Raw genomic sequence first — 13,908 nt, 5'->3', positions numbered from 1 at the left:
TTAGTTAGGGTCATGGCGTGCCAGAAGACCAAGGCTTTGAGAAAACGGTTGCACTAGCTGGAAAATTCACTGAGAACTTTTCAGTCTCTGCAGCAGGTCCAAACTCAGGAGGAAGCACAGCTTACCTTTTGCCAGGCGTTCCAATCTCTTGCCGTGTTCTGGAGGTATGGCATACCTAGGAGAAAGTGAACACAAAAGGAAAAATAAATAAAAATCACACTATAACCTGAAAACGGTGAAAGAAAAGAGGGCTAGAAACAAGTGAGGTAATAACTTTTGCACGGCACGCTGACGATTAACGTCTGGAAATACAACCAAAATTTGAGAAGTCTGGAAGGTGTCGGTAACACGTAATTATAGCACACGGAAGAAAGTCAGTATTTTAATAAAAGTCCTTAGATGTGTCATATGATGTGTGTCATTTTCCTGCAGTTTTTTTTTAAACAGTATCAAAGGACTTCACAAAGTAGAAGGAAAACTGAGAAGACGAAGTGATGATACAGCACTGGAAAAACGAGAAATGAATCAGTGCAGGGAACAGCAGGCGCGTTTTCCACCGGAAAGACATCTGCAAAGTAAAACCATGAGGCTGTGCTAAAGAGAAACGCAAAAGCAATTTCAAACGGGCTGAAAAGGCGTGAAGGAGGGTCTGTGTACATTGGCCTATCGACAGCAAATGAAAATAAAATTATTCAAAGTATCATTTTATTAAAAAAAAGTCAATATTCTTCGCAAAGTACGAAATAGAATCCTGGAAAAACAACCAACTGCCTGAAGTCACGCACAAGCCTCAGGGCAATATTCTCCCGTGATCATTAGAAAACCAACCAAGTGCAGAGTCCTACTTCTGAAACACTTTGCCATGTGAAGAGATAACACACGAAGTTATAGAAAAACCCCAGACCGTGCATTTCTTCCACCAAGAAGCCTTCCACCGAGCTCTTCCGTGAGCCACGCACACGCTCAGCCCACCTCAGAAAATGAGGGACAGGAGATTTCTGATTCCTTACAGGCAATGTGGGCTCTTTAATGCGCTTTAATGCCACAAAGACATTAAAAGCAATTAAAAAAAAAAAAAATCAAAAAATAAGGCAAAAAGGCTTCTAACAGCTGCAGCAGCAGTGCTGCATGTGACGTTTATTTCCACACACCAGGAAAGTGTCCAGTGGCTGGTTTTCCTCCCCAGAAGTTATTAGCTACCTGACTGCTTTGAAGTTGTACCTGCTCAGTACGCACAGAAACAAAAACCAGGCACGAGACACTCGAACACGTTTAACACGATGACACACATCAAAATGCCAACGGAATTCCGTCAATTATCGTTTACATCCCGCACCAAACCGTAAGTGGCTCTCATACCGCTTTTTGTAACAGAATTTTGAAAATTTACATTTGTGGGAATTACATTTATTGCCAGCTGTAACTTTTGTTCCACGTAAATAATAAAAGATGCATTATTTTTGTTGTTTCCAATAAAGATGTCAAAACCATCATGTCTCCTTATACCAAGCCGCAAACAGGATATTGTAGCGGGCAACCGCACGATCTCAACCACGGGTGAGGAGTTGAGGATCTCTCAAAAACCACCCGATTTTAGGGGACTTTCAGCCCGTCCCCGTGCTTAGCTTCTCAAATTTCAAGTCTAAAGTTTATCTACGGTGTAAGGAGAAACAGGCAGAAGTCATCCCCCGTAGTGATTTGTACAAAACCAAAACTCACCTGCTGGGGGCTGGCAGGTTAGAAAGGATAACAAAGCACTAAAGCCATACACAGGACGCTTCAAGATTTAGACATTAAGCCGATTTAAACTGATGGCTTAAAAAAAATCTAAGGGAAAACACTATGTAGCACCTAATCTTACAAACTAATCAATAGAGCAGTGGACTCCCAACACCATCTGACCAAAGTTTGACAGTGCCTTAAATTGTATAATTATCAAGCAATTCAATTTCATTTGTCTGGGACAAAGCTAGCAGCTTTCCTTTTTACAAAGACCATTCATCACTTACATAAATGTGATAAAACTAATCCCAATCCAAAGCTCCTTTGTGGGATTAATGTCCCTTAAAACAGGGAAATGAGACATTCCATTCCTTCTGGGAGAAACGCTGAAGGATTGGGAAAGAACTAATTTATGGCTACAAGGCTGCCAATGATTAATGTAATATCCCCGGTCCACAATGCAACCTTCCCTTAATTAGTGCCTGTAATTGGGAGTTGTAAAGATAAGATTAATTGAATCTTGAGGATGTTAAAAGTTTAATACGTTGGAACATGGTTATTGTGTTATCTGAAACTGCAGACTGCGGAAAGCCAAGCTGAGCTTTAGAGAACGGCCCACGGAGAGACAAAGCAAAAGGACTTGCTTGGATAGCAACCAGCAAGAGAGGAGGAATTTCCAGCTTAGAAAAAAGAACTATATGTAAAAATACAGAAATCAGAATAACCTACCGCAGAACAGCCTCTTGGCAATAGTCGACGCCAGTTTTCAAAATTAACTTTTTTTGTTTGGGCCAGCCTTTTAGGAAGCAGAGCCTACACATCCCGAGACATTTATTCCGAGGAATTCACAACATGAACTGCAGATGAGAATTAAACGTAGGTCCAATTCTGCTTTAAGTTACACTCACAAATCTGACCGATTTACATCAAGATAGGCAATAAGGGAAGAATTTGGGCTGCTATTGAAAATCAGTAAGACACACAGATGGCTTCTGCAAGTATTGCAGAGATGGAGCCAGCGAGCTCATCCGGACGCAAAATGATTGATTACAAGGTAGAATAACAAAGGAGGCGACACGGGAAGATTAGAAATTGTTGCAATCAAAGGAGTACTGTCACTGAGCACGTAAACATCCTCCAAGGGCTGGCTTTTGTGTACGACCCACGGTACCGTCCTCCTGCCCGCACCATGAAAAACGACCCGGCGCTTGCTGGGGACAAAAATCCTGACAGAGGGAACCGACAAAACGCCGTCACTCAGGACGATTTGTTACCGTCCCTCTTGCACCCACAGGCCGGGGCGCAGATGAACAGCAAAAGATCTTTAATTCCAGAGACAACTGACAAGGTTACACGTGGGAAAGCAGATTCAGTCATTTCCTTCTATATATGCACCACTTGGAATACTTTTTTCAACAAATGCTACGGTTCTTTTTCCTTTAGTACCGCAGCCCAAATACTAAACGTAGTAGGTTTCCTCTAGAAAAATACCAAAACCAAACCCTACCCTATCAAAATCTTTCAAAAAGAAAAAAAAAAAAAAAAAAAAAGAAAAAAAATCAAAACATGTGTAAAGCTGCTTCCCTTCTCTGTCCCACTCAGATGATAGCACAAACGTATTCCACAAAGACAAGGAAAGAGAAGAAAAAACCTGAGGACAAGCAAAACACCACTTTTTATCCATCGGCCAACACAGACGACGCTATCTGCTTGATCTTGAACCGGGCCGTGCCAAGGCTTTCAGACCGCGCACCGCCCGACGCTGCACCCCAGCCAGCAGAAGCCGTTTGGTGACATCCCTCTGCCTGGGGAAGGCTGAATTGGGCGCAGAGCAGGACTCACTTTGATCCAGCCTCGAGCAGACACTTCCACAAAGATGGAGCGAGGATCTTCCATTGCCCCAAACAATCTAAACTAAAGAGAAGCGACGGTGGCAGCATAAATAGTTCAACTGCCCTTCTTAAGAATCATCTTTTTACAGAGCACTTCTGCTGCAAAGAAAACATCTGCAACAGCTAACAGAAAACACAACAATGCCAAAAATGCTGACCTTGAGCCACCGCTTCAAGTGCAAAATCCACCTCTTCTGGTTCAAGCTGTTTCCACAATAAAAGCGAAGTTCATAAACTGCGCTAAACCAGCAACTGGTTTAAGACATATGAAACTTCCCAGAAACTGGGCTTACAAACAAACCAGGAGACTGCTGCCTTAAGAATGTGCTTCCAAGGGTCAGCCTTGCAGTGGCTGACCAAGACAAAGGGCCAAGCTCAACCCGAAAATCTGCCACTCAGCAGTTTGTCGGCTTACAGCACGAATAACGTCTTGCTGCTTTGCCAGGGAACACAAGATTTACAGAATGAGGGGGGAAAAAGAAAAATCTCAAGCTAAAAAAAGTTATAGCTGTATGACTCAAATGTCATCTTACCCCAAAGTCAACAATCTGAGAGTAACATACCGATCCTGTCAAATTACCTTTTTCTACTCTTTCTGCGCAAACAAGAGCAGGCCCCTGAAATGGATTAAATATCGCTTCTATAAACACGGAACTTGCTGTGCTACCCGAGAGACTTGCAGCTTCCAAACTTGCTTCGTGAAACCCGATTCCAGCATTTCTGATCTCTACTTCCACGTAATTTTCCGCAGTTCCTGAGCATCCTGCAAAACTGATTCTGACTGTGATTACCAGGGTCACGGGCCCAGAAGGGTATCTGTGTTGGAGAATCATTTCCCTGCAGTGGAAGTTTGCATTTTTAGCATAAGTTTAACTGGACAGTCCCCTTTTTATCCTTAACACAAAAGAAAGATCCTTCCTGTTTGCCAGAAAGGATGTCATTAATAGCGTAATTTTCTTGGTGTTTTGTTTATTCCCCTGGAATGGCTTGATGGATGCAGATAATTATCAGACTATAAAAGCCAGCAAATGTGCTATTTTCTATCGCTCTAAATCATCAAACAAATAAAGTGTGAAACAGCATTTTTGAATACAATTTTCCCCTCTAATGGCTTAGAATTATTATCAGGAACAATGAAAATAAATAAGCAAATGTCTGGCGAGTTAAGAATTAAACGAGTGTGTCAGTAAAAAAGAGCAGACAGACCATCCTGGGATACAAGGAGCGGTTTAGAAGCCGTTAAGAGATGACATAACGGGGAGTTCACTACAGCAGTGAGTTTCCAGCATCAGGTGCTCCTCAGGGACGTTACAGACCAGCTCAGGTCCTGTCCTCACCGCCACTTCTTCAAAAGTGGATGTAATTCAATTTTATCTTCTCCTTGGCCACCAAAAGCTGGCCAAGTTAAAAACTTTCCCCGTAACAAAGGCAATCCTCCACTGGTTTATCTCCGCTTAAGAACTGTTCTCCCCTGAAGCTATCACCAGCTTGAGCAGAGGACCAGACCATCCCGTCCCTCAGCTCAAACTCCCCCCAGAAGCTTCCAAGACGTTTTCCTGCCACAGCTGCCACACCACCTTGCCTCCCCACTCCCTCGCACATCAGCCTCTCCTTGCACCAAAGCAGAGCAATTAAGCAGTGATTAGATTGCCAGATCTCATCCCCCCAGCCTCTACTACAGACCCGGCACCACGGGCAGGAGGAGTTCGACCACAAGGCTCGGGAAACGCCACTTCAGCCTGATTCACGTTGGAAGGTAAGGAAGTTAATTTCACAGTGTCTGCACAAGGTCTGGCCAAACAGGCCCCGCGCAGTTTAACACGCTATTACTGCCGAAATAAGGAACAGAAACAAAAGGAGAACGGCGCACTTAAAATCCTAAGATCATGTGTCAAGCTGGGGTTAGTTATCTGTCTCCAAAGCAGATTTAGCTGTGCCAAGAATATTGACCCTTTGACGAATCAAATGCCAACATGCTCTCAGTCATGACAGGCAGAATAAAAAGCTATTATTGCAATCTCCGCAAGACAAAGTACGGCCATAAATGCCTACTCTGAACCCTCACCTTCACCGCCATTAGCCCCCACAACAGCAGCACTGCCTCCAAAGAAAACCCCTTGGTCTATCAAGAATATTTATTGCCCAACAGAAGCCATTAAGAAGAACCCCTATATACAGAGTAGTGTCTCCTTTTCAAAATTCCTGTCTTGCTTCAGTGGCTGAATTTTTCTACAAGGTAAAGTATTTACAACTCTAGCTCTCCTAGCAGTGTCAAAGGAAAGCTCAGAGCCACAAGTAGTTTTTTTCCACACTGTTTTCAAGCTGTTTCGCAGCCTATATGGGGAGAAAAAAAAAATATTAAAAAAGGCATTTCAATAACACAAATGGATTGCTCCTTCATCGATATCGCTGTCATCTCCCTCCCTCTTTTCCTCACCCTTCCTTTCCCCCATGTTTAACCTCGCTCCATCCCGCTCTCCCTCCCAGTTCGTTACAAGACAAAAATCAACTGCCTCCCTTCCCCTCCTCATCAATACGCGAGGTCACCCCACAGTGAATTTGCTGTAAGCATCCCGTTTCCCTTCCCAACATCACCGTTTGGAAGGGCAAATCTCCAGCCTCCCTCGCCTGTCCCCTTCTGTTGTGGCTCCTTCACAGGAAGGAGGCAACCACGAGCTCTGGCGATTAGATCACAGACGGATCAGAGAGCTCCTTGTTCCCAGGAAAGAGCCTTTATCGAGCGTCTGCAGTTTTATCTTTAATGGATCATTTTACCGGACAATAGATGATGGAACTCCGTATCTCTAACAAGCAGTGTCAATGATTTCAAATAATGACATTTTTATTGAAATACACACAGAGAGAAAGATAAACACAGAGGCTGGGGAGTATCTGTGCAAAAAGCCGTAATAAGGAGTAAATAGGTAATGACAGAACAAGATTACAGCCACACAAACACACCAAATCAACCTGTCCTCTGCAGCTCGGAGGAAAACGAGCTCTGCAGACGGCTGCTCAAACGCAGTCCTTTGGGAAGCGGCACAGGAAGAAAATCAGGACAAAACCTGCACAGAAAGGGCCTGGGTAACAGCAAGCACTCTCAGCGCTTACACCACAGAGCCCGTTTCACTCGGTAAAATCTCTTTTCCATGCACGCAGCTGCCTGATTATCAACCCCATTGCCAAGCGCAACGCGGAGAAACGGCGAGCAGTTTTGCTGCTAGCAGAACAGTAAGCACGAGAAACTTCCTCCTTCCCTTACGAAACTAAAGTTGGAGCAATTGCAGCCTCTCAATTTGTTTTCCAGGAACAACGGGCAGAGTATCTTAGATCACTCTGGAGCGGGGACCGAACCCTTACGGACCGACTGCTGGAAGATGGGAGTCAAACCTAACCTGTGCCGATCACAAGACTCTCCAACCCTCAAAACTGTCATGAGCTAGAAACAGTATGAAAGAGGCATTAGTTTCAAGAAATGACATTAGGAAGTAGCTTTTTAAAATTATGATTTTAAAGCAACATGAAGTTTCAAGAGGAACACCTGAACTCATAACTACAAGACTTGCACAAAGCAACTAAGCAATTGGCGACTTCCACCTTGTTTCACTGACCCAAACCCCAATGAATACAAAAAGATTTTTCCAGCACTGAAATGCAATTTTTAAATACTATTTTAAAATGTCGAGTTTAATACGAACAACCATCTGCTCTTGGAAAGACTACCAGGGTATCAGCCCAGTAAGCTTCACAGCAACAAACGCCAGGCACAAGCACAAAGTTTCCAGTCACACTGGAGTGACTCTCCTTCCACACGCACAAAATAAACCCAGAGCCTGCTTCTGCACGTGGTGAATGAGCAGCGTGAAGGGGGTGTTTTCCTGAGAAAAGGTGTTTTGGGAAAAACATTATGAAATAATTTATTCATTGGGTTTGGCCAAGAAGACAATTAGTACACAATTCAGCAGAGATGACTGCAATACTCATTCCCTTGCCATCCTCTGTTGTTTGTTTTAAAGAACCTGTTCACATCAGATTTATCTCCCAAAACTGGTCATCAGATTATTGATCACCCTTTTTGTAAAGAAAAGTGGATATTATGCTCAAAGACCTTACATTCTAAAAAAAACCAACCTCAATGCAACTCAAGGAACAAGGAGAAAAAAGGTGACCAGGGGGAGATCACAGATGTTCCTGTCTGGTACCTACTGGCCCGAGAGAGCTGCCTCCCTTACTGGGCATGTGCACATGGATGCTTCTGGAAAAAAATATGGATAATTGCCTCCAGGAGAACAAAAGCAATCTGCTCACTCGTAAGGAAAGAGATCTTTAGATTAGGAAACCCCTTCTGCTAGAGGTGTAATGCCTCTACACACACTCTTTTCTTTTTTGAGGGGGGAAAAAAAAAAAATCCATTTGAAAGGTTGAATGCTCCTCATCAAGCCGCGTTGTTTCTAACTACAGCTACCACTGTGAAGCCAGCGCCCAGGCTCTCCTCGGCATCAAAGCTAGCAGGGTACAGCTAAGATTTGACACAGATCGGTGACACGGTTTGTAAAGTTTCCTTTATTTCTTCTCCTTGACCTCCTTTGTCATGTGGATAGGCCAGTCAGAAATGAAGTGGATGGAAACCCAGTACACAGAGACTACTGGGAACATGAACTAGTTACTGGAACATTAACTAGTTACAACGGCGCAGCGCTCAGAGGAGGCTGTGCTGTTTGAGTGCTGCCGTTACTACGGGCGGCTGTTATTTTAAACTGCACTTGTACGCGGCTTGGCATCACCCAATGTCAATTTTCTCTGCTGAGTAAAGAAAAAAATCCCCGCTGATTTCTGCCAACATGTTAACAAAATGTGAATAAAGACAAAGCCCTGCAGTACCACTCTCGGTTCCTTCCGGTCTTTCCAAGCCCTGCTTTCAGCGCCATGCCAAGCCGGAATCTGCAAGCTCACTGTCCCGCAGGGCCCAAGACAGATCAGGCTGAAAGCGTTCTCTGAAGCACGGAAGCACATCTCCCTCCCATCTTGTCTCCGTGGCAGAGCGCACTGTTCAAAAGCCTCGGTTATTAAAACCGATCTGTGATCCTGTCAGACTTTCCTAGATCTTCATTTCAAATCAGGCCTGAGCTTTGAGCAGACACTTTCAAAACACAAGAATGAGTTGCAGCCAGAGCCTTCTTGGATCAAAGACGCGCTTCTCTCAATCCAGACTGGGACCACTGAGCTGTGATGAATTATTAGCGCTGGCAGAAACAGCGGCACACGCGTTATACACCGCGGTGGTGAGCAGGAGCCCACTTGAAGACACTGCTGTAAAAACGAGGATGCGATCACAGATCAGCGTCATCACTTCTCAAGATCATTACGGAAAGGTACAGAGACGAACTGCAGAGCAGAAGGATCTCCGCTTTGCTAGGCTAGGTACCACTCACAGACGAACCCCAACCTCAAAGAGTTTCTAATTTCAACAAACTAACTAGAGAGGGCCAGCAGAGACGGACATAAAACACACAGACTGAAAACTAAAATGGCAGGAAAGTACATACTAATACCACGTCCTCTGCAGTGGGTTTAGACAAGAATACAAGAAGGATCTAAGTCAGTTAAAAAGAAAAATCTCCACTACTGCAATTGCAGGCACCTGACTGGGAAGATAATCCACGTCACACAAGTTAGAGCTCGTAACTCTTCACATGGTTTGGTTTGATGACTTAACCACATCAACATCACTCCAGTCACCCAAGGTTCAGTCTCCGTACAACACGCCGACCCCTCGGACTTTTAAAACAGACCATCAGCTAGCACTGTCCCCTTTGAGATTTACACCATCCTTCACCCACAGCACCACCTCCAGGACACCCAGCACCTCAGAGCGAGGAACCCTGGGCGAAGGCTTGCTTGAATATTAGCAGCGTAGTGTGGTTTGTATTGATTAACTAATGACTGCGGTATATGAAGCCTGAAAGGCTGTATTAATAACTGACTGCTGCGCTGCTCTCATTTATCCCTGAATTACAGGGGGATGCCACTCTGCATCTCAATACATCGCTCCTTTCCTGAATCCACACGCACGGATTCTCAATGCAGAAAGCCTCTTCCAAACCAGCTTTCACCTAACAGCTTTGGAAGGGGCAAGAGAATGAAAAGCTGTTCTGCCTGGCCATCCTTTATCTCCCTTTCCTTTTATTGCTTTTAATGAATATCACTGTTCCTTCCTCTATCCCTTTTATCAACAGAAAAGGGCCTTGCTTTGCCAAATCTGCCTGAGAGCAAATGGTGTTGCAGTTAATCTATAAATCAACCATCACCATAAATTCTACTCTTTCTCCATCCAAAACTGCAGAGCTGTAAAACAGATTACATGGGATAGCAGAGGCAGGAAAGAAATTTGTGAGCTGCAAGGAGCCCATCTCAGCCAAATGGCCTTCCCCTGCCCCTCCTTTCTCCCCCCACTCCACCCCAACGAGCCTGTAAATCTCTACTGTCAGGAGGGGAAGACGCAAACCGCGAATGTGTGCGCACATTTAAGAGCCAGGCAAACCACACAGACTTTGTGTGGAAGGCTGATGCAGACCGTGGATAGTGAGGGAGGAAAGGCTGCAAGAATCTTCTTCTGAATTCCCTAACGCCAAGAAATAGGAAAAGGAAAACTCAGGAAAAAAAAAATTCTCTTGTGGAGCAAAATGTAAAGTCTTAGCATAACAAATTCAGTCCTCAGGTCCCTCAAGGGCAAAACGTGTATGTGATTCCAGTTAATCTAGCTCTAAGGAACTCGCAGGATCTCTGGGGTGCAAGGGTTACTGCAATCCAAATAATCAAGACTTATAATCACATCTGATCAATCCAGCGACTCAACCGCCTCGTGCAATGGCCCCCTAAGGGAATGTCGGAGTCAGAAGGCAATAAATGATGCGAGGGACAACTGCCCTTCCCCCTGCTGCCACACAATTCTGTATCGAACACTAAACCCAGCGGCTTTCAATGAGATTACATCGAGCGCGCAACAAACTGAGACATACGTGAGCGTTAACGCAGAGGGATGGTGCAGAACAGCACACATGGGAAACGGGGATGAGGAGCCAGCGTCTGCGCTGGAAATGAAGGAGAGAAGCTGGAAGAGTTAAGCTCCACGTCTGTATTAGGTCATTTTCCTTCTCCAAGATAGTTTTCTAGGGATAAACATTTTCTGTCGTGGGGGGGAGGATGGGACAAGAGTTCTGATTAAGACAGCTGCAACGCTCCCTAAGATAACAACAAAAATAAAATCAGCAGCGAGATCCTCGGCACTTCCCATCTGCAGCTGCTTTAGTAGATGCTCTTAGCCAAGAATACAGCGGGCTCCTTTCGCAATACTCTCCCAGGGGAACAATCATCTCTTACTTTAAATCTCCCCGTCGTACCACTGTTGGAAAACGTGAGGTTTCCCTATTGATGGTGGCATCAGCTACGGATACCGCAAATTTATTAAACTGTAAATGTTACAGGGAACCTCGCTAGAGAGCTGCAGGAAACAAAGCAGAAATTCTAAAATACAGTTTTCAGGTTAGGTACTTTCAAGTAAGCAGGCTTAAGACTTTTACAAGACAGAACTACAGAGGTGGTTTTTAAAACATAATTGTATCTGTGACCAGCGCTTTCGACTAATCATATTATTTTAAAGTTCCTTTGGTAATTTGTCCTTAATTCCACATAAACTGCTGTTCTGGCATAAAGTGTACTTTGCGATATCAAAGTCAAACAGATTAGGCATGATCCACTTTCAGCAAGGGAACCTTTTGGAGAGGAGACCACATAACTTAAAAGCTAAAGCTGGCTCCCTGTTTTAATTAAAGGGGATTAAACATCCATCATGATAAGGAAACGGGGACATCTTATAAAAATCAATTACCATCCTCAGTGTCACTCTGGTTTAACACTTGCAGTTTCTGAGAGAAAGAACACAGGGTAACATCCCATTAGTATTTTCGGAAGGTACGTTAAATACTGTTGCTACACAGCAAGATCAGTCACAAAATATCTCAGAAAAATCACCTTATTACCCCGTCAGGAGTTACAGTGTTGACAAAACACCATACAGCCATTGCACCTTCAAAGTATCCATCAAATGCACATTATTGACATTTACAGTTTCCTTCGGCACTTCCCTGCCACGGGAAGCCCTGGAGGCAGGTATTCCACATTTTTATGGGGATGAAAGGAAGGGATGGTGGAGCACTGCAGTGTTTAAAAATGCGCTTTTCAAATTGCCAGGGCTGAGACACATATGCTCCTCAATAAAATGCCGTAATAACCGTGAAGTATGAGGCTTGGCATTCAGTTTTGTTGCTTCTGTCATTATAAAAAATCAGTCTTCTGTTAGCATCGTTTGACAATACGCTCTATTTCTGATCTCAGCACACGAACGTATAAGGTAATTAGACATAATACGTATAATTGATACAGTAAGAACTCCTACCACAAAAGGTTTAACACAGGGCTGCAGAATGAAACACATTCAAACTTTTGAAAAAACTGAAGACAGGCTAGGAAAAGGTTGTAATTAAACTCCTAATGGGAGAGGGCCATTTTATTGTAACTCGAGAAATAAGCAAGCGAGAGATTCAGTCTGCCAGCTCCCTGCCTGAGAAGTTTCACGTGAAGTTACACCACAGCTCCAAAGTCCTGGTATGTTTGGTGGGAGGAGCCCACACCTTCCACACCACCTCTTCATCCCGTCAGACTGATTTTCTAGTTAAAAGCAACGAAAGTGGGATTACAACGTAGACCAGATGCACGCACGTGAAAAAGCACATCAGAAAAGATGATAATCGTTGATATGAGGCAAGTACAACCCAAAGGGCAGTACGGGTGTCTCAGCAACAGCAATCGTAGCAGCTAAAGACATAACAGTGCTCATCCTTCTTGGTGCAGCAAGATGGAATTTAAGAAATAAATGCATTGTTATCTACAGGCAGAGATGAATCATTTAATGAGACTGGAAACGGGGAAAAAGCTGTCTTCCATTACCCCCTTTCCTCTCCTCATCACTGGATGACCCTTTACTGCTCAAGCACTCCACTTAGAGCTGAACCATTTCTCAACATGCATCCCCAGTGACACAGGTCTGTGCAGACAACTCATCGCTGCAGCCTGTTCCACCCCGCTTATGGAAAAGAAATAGTACGGGAAAGTGCTGGCAGCAGGACTTCTCTGCAGTGACACGGACAGACATTAATCAAGGAGCAGTATGACCAAGCAGATGCTCCTTAGGTTGCACACAGAAGCCATCTTCAGTTGTTGAACTACAGATATTTAACTCTTAACAGTCCCCAAAGCACCTGTTTTCTAAGAGGTATAACCCAAAATTCTAAAGGCAGAAATGAAAGACACATACAAAATAATATTTCAGTAAGCATCTTCCCAGACCCATGAGCCAGATTCCTTTCTCAGCTTATCTGTGGCCACTGAGGTGGCTTCTCACAGCGTGAACGTATCCAGACCTCCCCGAGGAGGTACTTCACCTCTTCCACAGCAAATAAACACAGAGATTTCTTGCAGAATGAGGTCTGGGAGCAACCTCAATCAGCTCCCAGATTTCCTTTTCACTTTGCCTTCATAAGGAAACAGAGCTGGTGGCTTCTCACCGCTCCTGCGCACTACTCTGCGGAGCAGGGCTTTGGGTGCACAGTCTGGATCAAAGCAGTCAAAGATAATTTATAAAGAGACGTGACAAAAGAGTTACGGTTTTTAACAGACAATTTTGAGGCAGAATACTACCAACACACAGAGTCCTTGATTTCACTATATAAATATCTCTGACAGCCAAACAATAGCCCTGCCTCTTATTTTAAAGCTCAACCCCAAACCGGTAGACTTCGTAACTCTCCACACTCTTGCTATTCCCCGAGGTGCTTCTAAGATGATCACTGTCAGAGTCAAAGAGTCTATAAAAAGGATGAAGGAAGCTGGGAAATTTCCACAGAGGTGGTGCCAGAAAAACAGAACTAACATTTTAGCCATCTGAGTCAAGCCAGGCTGCATCACTGGAGTTTCACCGCTGAAGTCCAAGAGCTCCCCCAGCTGAGCTCTGGGATGACTGCAGTCACAGCCAGGAGACGGGCAATTGATCAGGTACCTGGAAAGTTCCAGGTGTGCTCAAAGGGATCTTCAGATTTACTTCTCAGAAGCCAATGCTGGTTCACAGAAGAGCTTGAGAACTCATTAACAGAAACTGTCACACTGAAGAACAAGGAAGAAATGACTTGAGCAAGCGGCATGATCTTGCCTTATGCTTAAGGGAACAGCAGGGAGGCCT

General features: G+C 44.3%; 1 protein-coding gene across 2 annotated transcripts in view; it reads right to left on the bottom strand.

Annotated features, from left to right (window-relative positions):
- The window catches only part of KDM4B (lysine demethylase 4B), an 87,060-nt gene that overhangs the window by 52,358 nt on the left and 20,794 nt on the right, over positions 1 to 13,908 (bottom strand). For both annotated transcript variants that reach the window (XM_086767231.1, XM_086767232.1), the window contains exon 6: positions 126 to 175. In XM_086767231.1, coding sequence (XP_086623357.1) covers positions 126 to 175 — 50 coding nt within the window. The remainder of the gene's footprint in view (positions 1 to 125; positions 176 to 13,908) is intronic.

Source organism: Chlamydotis macqueenii, chromosome 26 (genome assembly GCF_036417535.1).
Source record: "Chlamydotis macqueenii isolate bChlMac1 chromosome 26, bChlMac1.mat, whole genome shotgun sequence".
In the NCBI taxonomy this organism is placed as follows: domain Eukaryota; kingdom Metazoa; phylum Chordata; class Aves; order Otidiformes; family Otididae; genus Chlamydotis; species Chlamydotis macqueenii.
Note: the sequence above shows the minus strand (reverse complement) of the source record. Positions and strands in the feature narration are given on the sequence as shown.